Source organism: Hyalella azteca, unplaced genomic scaffold (genome assembly GCF_000764305.2).
Source record: "Hyalella azteca isolate HAZT.00-mixed unplaced genomic scaffold, Hazt_2.0.2 contig16463, whole genome shotgun sequence".
NCBI lineage: Eukaryota > Metazoa > Arthropoda > Malacostraca > Amphipoda > Hyalellidae > Hyalella > Hyalella azteca.
The window spans coordinates 286230-295006 of NW_025946286.1; the positions used below are offsets into that span (position 1 = coordinate 286230).

Sequence of the window (8777 nt, forward strand, 5' to 3'; positions counted from 1 at the left end):
CTCCATGACGGCACAGAGCTGACACCCTCCATGATGGCACAGAGCTGACACCCTTCATGACGGTACAGAGCTGACACCCTCCATGATGGCACAGAGCTGACACCCTCCATGACGGCACAGAGCTGACACCCTCCATGACGGCACAGAGCTGACACCCTCCATGATGGCACAGAGCTGACACCCTTCATGACGGTACAGAGCTGACACCCTCCATGATGGCACAGAGCTGACACCCTCCATGACGGCACAGAGCTGACACCCTCCATGATGGCACAGAGCTGACACCCTCCATGATGGCACAGAGCTGACACCCTTCATGACGGTACAGAGCTGACACCCTCCATGACGGCACAGAGCTGACACCCTCCATGACGGCACAGAGCTGACACCCTCTATGATGGCACGGAGCTGACAACTGAAGCCACCTCACTCTCTTGATATTTACGTGCACAATAATTAAATAATTACGATTATCGGCATTTCCGTCGTAAATGTAACTTTTTCCACCGATGAAAATATTCTGAACAAATTATAGAGCAATTATAGAGCCTCTCAATAGAACCAATTATAGAGCCTCTCGCCACACCAATTACAGTAATCCCTCGCTATATCTCGCTGCACGTACCACGGTTGCTTCTCATCTCGGGTTTTAACGGAATATAAATGGGAAAAATCGTTCGCCGATCTTCGCTGATTCGAGGGTTGCAGAATCAGTTTAAAAAAATTATGTACCTAAATCTGAAAACATAAACATAGAAAATCCTAAAGTGTAATCAATTCATGAAGACTTTAAACAATGAAAACTAACAAACATATGCAATTTATATATATATATATTTTGAAAAAGTACTATCTGTCGATCAATTCCCCATCGCGGCCGAAACGTGAAACGTAGCGCCCGCGATATGTGAGAAATTATTGTGAGGCGGGAAGACCTGCGCCACCAGGGTAGAAGAGCCTCGGTGGGGAGAAGAGGCTTGCTACGCGGGGTTCCGCAGGCTAACAGGTCCCTTGAGCGGAGACAACCAGGGGCAAAATATGTCCAACAGGCACATTGAGTGGGGAAAATCGAAGGATAAATAGGGACCAAGGGCCCCTCAAGTTGGGGGGGGGGGGCACGGGGGGAAAATAATGACAACGGGCTTCTTGAATGAGGATCCGCATGGGGAAAAATAAGGACAGCGGGTCCCGTGAGTGGGGAGACATGGGGGGAACATAGGGACAACGGACCCCGTGAGTGGGGAGACATGGGGGGAACATAGGGACAACGGACCCCGTGAGTGGGGAGATTTTCCTTTCTCCCTCTCCCTGTTCTGCCACCGCAACCACCTTTCTCCCTCTCCCTGTTCTGCCACCGCAACCACCTTTCTTCCTCTCCCTCTTCTGTCACCTCAACCACCACTTTCTTTCCCTCTACTGCCACATTGAACACCTCTCTTTTTCTTTCTCTCTTCTGGTTGAACGATGTTCTATGCACCGGATGTCACAACAAGTTTCTTAATATATTCAACATGAACGGAATAAGACGTCCAGTTAGCGGAGTAAAATGCGAGCGCAAAGCGCCGCAGGTTCCCAGGAACAATTATCATAAATCATACTCCCATTATAAACGATACTGAGAATATGATTTATATTGGCCTCCCTGGTCAATGATAATGACAACAAAAATATCAATAAGAAAGTGCCGCGGGGTCATTGGGTGGGCAAGAAGATGAGCAAAGGCAAAAACTTTTAGTCATAAAACGCTTCCCAAGTTCCCACATCAATCAGTAATTTTCACCTTGATGTGGGATTTCTTCATAATCTAGTTTTTAGAGTATTGTGAATTTACGGCGCGCATCTTGATTTCTTATTATCGTTTAAACAAAATATTTACTGCGCTAACTTTGAGGAGACTCATATCCGTAAAAGCTTACGCATGCGGGATAAATGTGCACCATGAATATTGGTCTGGCGATAGTTGAATGCTGGCAGTAAACACCGTAGACTTGTCCACGTACAACATGAGTACGGCGATTGCAGGAAATTTGCTGAAATCAATAAACCCCTCTAATACTAAGCTTCATTGCTTGCTCGTGGCCCTCCTAATCTCAGCATTTAACGAGTATGACTTGAGTCTCTATCCTGTACACTCTGAAAAGCCTCTCTCTAAAATGTTATAAGGAAGAGGAAAAATTTCACATTCAGAGCTGAACAAGGAATCTATTAAGAATAAATTCAAACAGCAAATACTACGGCGAAACATGGACGGAAAGAAAACTGAAGGAAATGAGGTTTCAATATCACGCAAAATAGAGCTCACTTATACATTGAGAGTGCAGTTTTCCTATCACAAACGGGACTGGGCAGTGGGCATATCATAGCCAAAAATCGCGCGGCTTGCAAGTCGGGCGCTGGAGGCTTTGGCCGAAACATCAGACCAGGCGGCACCGAGAACTGCAAACTCTCGCGGAAAGGATGCGCGAACTCATCTGCAGTACCCGAGCATCTTTCCTCATATGAGCATTGATCTCCTTTCGCATTTGTCAAGGAGGTACGACACAGTCTACGTAAGTGGGTGGCTACAAAGTAAGTGAGGAACAGCAGAAAAATGTATGCTTAATAAAATCGTGAACAAAAATTGCATATTCAATGTACATTGAAAAAGTTGTCACATGCTGTTAAATTAAATAAGTGTCGACGTAAAAATCTTCATACTCGTCATTCAATATCACTTCCCACATGATTTCATTAGTGAGCCATCTCCACTTCTTTCGAATCTTCCCTAGAGATGCATTTATTATAATTTAAGAAAATCTCAGAATTCCCTTTTCACTGCTTTGAAATTATGCGCACTTGTCAACATTTTTTTTCAATTATTGTTCACCTTCGGTCCAGTTCGGGCGTCCGCAAACACCACCAGGTGTATCACACCTAACCTAGCCATGCAGTTGCGAGGAACATCATGCTGCATTTACGTAGTTAGTTCAGAGGCAACTTTTCATCCCAAAAATTTTCATCATTAGTTCAGCTCTGCTAGTGCAGTAGCAGAGTACCTCTCACTCCATCGAACATGATGCTTTGGCTCCCTAATCTTAGGTCCAACGAATATCATCTTGAAAGAACCAAGAAGCAGCTAGCAAGGTCCTCTTTTTCATATAAATTAATTCATACGAGCGTGTGTGTGTGTCTCTGAGCATCGGGTACGAGACAGTAACTGACTCGCAATTTGAAATGGAATTACTGCCCGATCTAGTTCAGAAGACAAGGTTTATACCTGAAAAGACACATTAACATGAGGCGCTGAGTAGCTCGAGAGCAGATGCTGACAAATATTTACGGAATAATTGCTAAAAAAAACTATTTCATTGAGAAACAGGGTTTAAAACACGGACATAAGCAATTTTCATTACAAAATCAAAATAGGCTAGTGACATAAGGTAAGTTCGAACAATTTGAATTGCCCAATGCCCATTACAATGATAAAAAAAGCTAGAATATTATTAACTAACTTTGCTTGCGGAATTTTTCTAGAGGAGAATCGGTATTGACCACGATGACATCATTGGCGTGATCGAAAACGATTGACGTTAAGTTGGCCAGGACGCAGTTAATGTGTCAGGACAAAGGATACGCAATTTCCCTTATATTAATCCTATACGGTAGCTTGTTTCAGATGGATTTAGCCACTAATCTACAAAGAGATGAGTTTGTGAGCGCAAATAAAAGAAAGCAGGAATGTACTCACCCCGGATGCTTCTAAAGCGCAACTACCTGGCACTAATCACTTCTGAGTTTCTGACATCTGAACACTGCTCATTAAGCTTTCCAATTATTTAAAATATACCTATATATATAAATATTTATACATCACATTGAAACAAGTAACAAACCTTCACAAGTGTATCCTTGGCCGATAATTCCCCACAGAAGATCAGTACAGTGATGGCAATACACAGGTTTGTGGAAGGTTTTCTTAACGAAACAATGAGCTGTCTGGCTAGAAGCAGCAGCTGCCTGGTTATGGTGGTGTTGGGAACTCGAAGATACTGAGGTTAGAGCCATGCTTGCGTTATTCGATGAAGTTAGGTTTGCGGTCAAATCTTGCGTCGTCATATGACTCGACGACTTTTGCGACGTTGATCCAGGCTCGTTATTGTAGGCGTGTTGTTGTTCTAGCGTACTGGCTTGTAGTTGTAGCGTGTGAGTTGGCTGAGGTTGAGGTGTGTTTTCATGAAGCTGCACCGGAGCTTGAGCTGAATGTTGCAGTTCCGTTTGCTGGACTCGGTTAAGACTGCTAGTGTGGCTGCTGCTGCAGGAGTTGGAAGTGTTTGTATCGTCAGGCGTTGAGCACAACCAGCTGCTGCACCAACGCCACAATCGCCGGGTGTGTTGGTGTGGCGGAGTCGCCCCCTGACGGGTGGCTGCCCGTCAACAGGGCGGCGGGAGCGTCACACCGACCGGCTGCTCGAGCCTGCCTATCACGCCAGCCATACCGAGAACACTGGCTCAGCTTCAAGTCAACAGCCCCAACGGCTGCTGCCGCCTCTCTCTCTCTCTGGCTGCTGCCGCCTCTCTTTGGGCTGTTGTCTTCCCTCTTTTAGCCGTATTCTTCAATATTTTTCAACTGCTTCTAGTGTTGAATACCATCTATAATCCTTCAATAGTTCTACGCCAATCTGAAATTTAATTCATTAAATCATCACACTGTTTCTCAGTAAATTGTTCATCTTCATTTTAGTTGATAATTTTTTTACGTCGAAAACCTTACACTGTAGACTGCGGTCACCTTAAAGCTTCCACCAGTGAAAAATTATATGCTTAATGCTACTATAATCGCCCTAAAAGAAGTGAAAGTATTTTTCGCTATTAGTCTCGTTCTTTCAATCACATTTCAATTTAACCCAAATTATTACGAGTTGAGTAGCAGTTGCAATCATCCCCACATGGCATGGCCTGATTATAGAAAGTTGCTCACCGCGTGACGCAAGTTGTAAGTTGTCAACGCGGGCTGCTGGCACACACGGGCGCCGTATCGCCGTCGGACTTTACGACACGGTAGACAAGTGAGAAATAAAGACCTTAACCAAACAAAAGAGACTTAATACGACAAGAATATGCATCATCCTTAGTCCATATAATAATCGTTAATTTAAGAAAACCATCATTTTTTTACCGTGTGATATCGCTTCAAATGCAGATGTTAAAAGGGAAATAAATGATCAGTATTTATTTATTTCAACCTGACCGTTGCATGACGCTATATATAAACCGTAACGATGTTGTTACACGTGTTGCTTTCGGTGTCGTTACTTACAGTTCTTGATAGTGGATTTTAACACACATTTGAACACTTTGAGAAAATTTAATTATTGACGTAAAATAATTTTGACATATCACGAAATAATTGTTCGGTTGTCTACGTTCATCAGCATATTCATGAGCGCATAATTATGTCGTTATAAGTTCTAAAGGGGGAATGCAGGGACAATAGTAATTTATTTTCATTGCGTATTGGATGTGGATGTTCTTCACATTTCCAAGAAGTAGGCGGCTTGTAGCACCCCGAACATGTGCTTGTCATCCCACACAAATTCAGGGAGTGCGAGGGCTCTGACCTGCGGGTCGGCCATGCAGTTCTTCCTGCGGATTTCAATGACGTACATCATGAACAGAGCGAGGACGTGCAGGACGTGCGACCTGAGGGGAAAAGGTGTGAACGAATTTTTGGATAATGTGTCAAAATACTTCATATAATTTTTCAAACTTCATTGCATTGGGTAGCTTGAATTATACAACTCTTCAGTAGAATTGTCTCAAACATCCATTATTTATTTCGAAATTATTAACGCCAAAGAACTCTTGTTCGTGTGGGTAGATTCTTCATCAAACTTCTGCTATCGTTTTAAACTTACTTCAAACCATAACTTTATAGTTATCTGTGAGTTTTATTGATGAACTATGGAACACGAGATATGAGTAGTACACAGTAATCTCAATGAAAAGTGAACTATCGTTGGATAATTTCGCAAATTTGAGATTTATGCATCTAATTTATGAAAAATTTTCAGGATTATTTTGTGATTTCAATGTTGAACATTAGGACATCAATTATTAATGCGAAGAGCTTTCAAGTATATGTAAACGATATAAATACTCACGGAGTTTGAGGAAACCGAATTTCTTGAACTTCGTCCTCGGCGAACTTGACGGACTCGTCGAGAATCCGTTCAATGACTCTAGAGACTCTGGCAGCCTCTTTGAAAATTATAAATTCGTGGTCATCTTCCGCCACCAGCGTAACAAATGCACTCATGGACCCACAGCAGGTGGGTTTAGTTTCAAGGACACTCGCCAAAACAGAATCTTTCTCCTCCGGCGAGAAAAAACCCCGCAGCTTCCCGGTTTCCGCTGCAGGAAAAACTTCGACCATTGGGTCCAAGTTTAAGTGGTTCTGCGTTGGGCCAGGTCGTCTGATACTATGCCCTTGCAGCGCGCGCTTCCTCTTCGCCCTGGGATCGCAACTATTTCCCAATAATTCGACGCCTTTTTCGCTGTCGACGTAACCGTCGCAGTCGGCGTTTCCTTCGCTGCGGTCTTCTTCGGCTTTGTTTCTTTCGCCGCAACCACTATCATAGTTGCCTGTTTCGGCTTTGCCAACACCAAGGTTGCATTTTTTGCTGTTGCCTCCTTCAACGTTGTCTTCTTCGCCGCTGATTACTCTGCCGTAGCCTCTTTCGGCTTTGCCTACTTCACCGTTGCCTCCTCCGGCACCGTTCCCTTCACCGTTGCCTCCATCGCTTTGGCCTCCTTTGCCGCGTTCCCTTCTACCGCTGACTTCTTGATCGACATCGATATCATCATAGACCTTTTTCGCGTCAGTATGAGGTTGCCTGCCAGCACTGACGATGCTGCTCAACTCAGCGCTGGGCTGTACAGCAGAACCATCTATCTGTTTATCGCTGGATGCGATAGTGGAATCAATTGGTTTCCGAAGGACGGGTTTGACAGCAGACGCAACTATCACACCAGAGCCATCCGAGACGTTAGGCGTCACATCGGCAGTGGTTAGGTCAGAAATTTCTATACTGTCATACATATCGGACTGTCTGAAAAAGATTTTAAAGGTGAGTGAATTTTAAAAGAAAATTCATGTCATTTTCTAGGTAATTCGAAGAAATTAGGACTCAAAAATAATTAGCCTTCAAAATCCTGACATCAACCATTATTAGCTAATTATTGGAATAGCGATTGCAAGTTCAACAATTTGCATGCATTACTCAATACTAAATCCAAGTCGTGTTTACCAAGCTAGAAGAACCTTGGATTTTGTACCTGAACAAAATATGGTGCACGATACTGCCGATAGTTAATGTTGGGGTATGCCCTATGTAGGTCGCTTGGGCGCCCAGCATCACGTTTGCTCCGTAAGGTTGTGGCTATACCCTGAAGTTTTGAGGTCTCTTAATTTAACATGCACTTTTATGGTATTTTCCATGTACGTCATATTCTTATATAGAATTAAAGTATATCAGATTTGGTGTCTTTCACCCCGATATTCATGAAGAAAATTAATACCGTTTGCATGTAACCTAACAGTAGCCACAGACCAAAGGCCGCTAAGAACGTTTCCCAACTCAGCTGAGGCCTACCTGCCAGTGAGGGTGGCAAACAATATTCAGTACTTATATAAATACTTATATCATCAGTCTGCTTATATAACAAGTTCACAAGGAATTTAAAAGCAAAGAAAACGCCAAGCAAATTCCACATATCGAAATTGAATAAGAAAGATTATTCCCTATAGATATGGTGAATTTGCTTGGAGTTTTCTTTGCCTTTCTAATTCCTTGTGAAGTTGCGATATTCAGTACTGTAATGGTACACGTGAAATGTGCTTTGGCAGATCACGTCTAATGTAGCAGGTTCAGAAAGGGACGTCCAAAATGAGTAAATGACACATGAATGAACGAGACTTCTCGACGAAGCGATGTCGAGGGATCAGACAATGATCAATTTATATTTTCAATTTATAATTAACATAAATTTCATCGAGTGCAAAAAAATTGTTCCGCTTAAGGAGCGGGTGGCAGTTTACCTTCACACCTTCACGCTCGCTGACGGCTATGGACCCTGTTGAATTTTCACAAAATGTTGACGTCAAAAGACGTCAACAATAGGACGTCTTTTAGCTGGTACGAAACAGTCATACACATAAGCGCAAAACTTGGCAAAAACAGCGCATCTCTTATTTACTCTTATGCAATAACACGTAGCAATGGTGGCTCTTCACGTACCTTGTTTCTTTTGCACTATTAAATTTGGACGGCTATAGCCGTTCGTGCTAATTGGACCAACATGCAAAACTAGGCGAGCGTGAATGTGTTAATTAAACAACGTTTTGTCTCTTATAAACGCCACAAGTGACGTGTGAATGACGAGATCGTGACGTAGACACAGAGTTTTGAATTAGGTACTTTGAAGTTCGCTTTAGTCATACGCACAATAAATCAAGCGTGGGCACAGCCTTCTCATATGTATACTAAGTATTACACGTATTAATGTCACTTATTTGCTTAAATCGCAAGTTGACTAAAAATTTAAAAGCAAAGAATAGTCCACAAAAATTCATATCTCTATAGAAAACGTTTCGGAGTCCAGCTCCATCGTCAGTTCGTAGAATCTAGAACATACATAGAAAGTCACAAGTTAATACAATTGAAANGTATACTGATTAGTCGTAAGACAGTTTAAAACCGGTACCAAAAATTTAGCAAGTTTAAAACTAGGAGTATTAT

At 42.7% G+C, this 8777-nt stretch overlaps 2 protein-coding genes across 2 annotated transcripts in view; both read right to left on the reverse strand.

Annotated features, from left to right (window-relative positions):
* The window catches only part of LOC108667216 (diacylglycerol kinase theta-like), a 17540-nt gene extending 12442 nt beyond the window's left edge, over window positions 1-5098 (reverse strand). The window contains exon 1 of the mRNA XM_018154210.2: window positions 3873-5098. Coding sequence (XP_018009699.1) covers window positions 3873-4095 — 223 coding nt within the window. The 5' untranslated portion in view covers window positions 4096-5098. The remainder of the gene's footprint in view (window positions 1-3872) is intronic.
* Window positions 5099-5223: 125 nt separating this feature from the next.
* On the reverse strand, window positions 5224-7090 carry LOC108667221. The gene is made up of 2 exons (XM_018154219.2): window positions 6141-7090; window positions 5224-5679 (listed from the first exon to the last, which is right to left on the reverse strand). Exons 1-2 carry the CDS (start codon window positions 7076-7078, stop codon window positions 5511-5513), a joined length of 1107 nt encoding a protein of 368 aa, XP_018009708.1. The 5' UTR covers window positions 7079-7090; the 3' UTR covers window positions 5224-5510.
* Between the last annotated feature and the right edge of the window lie 1687 nt (window positions 7091-8777).

What these genes read in the sequence shown, in the direction of transcription:
- LOC108667221 (XM_018154219.2), bottom strand. Translation starts at nt 7,078, where the DNA reads ATGTATGACAGTATAGAAATTTCTGACCTAACCACTGCCGATGTGACG. An exon ending in ATTCGGTTTCCTCAAACTCC is followed by an intron (nt 5,680 to 6,140) that starts GTGAGTATTTAT and finishes TTTTCCCCTCAG; the next exon opens with GTCGCACGTCCTGCACGTCC.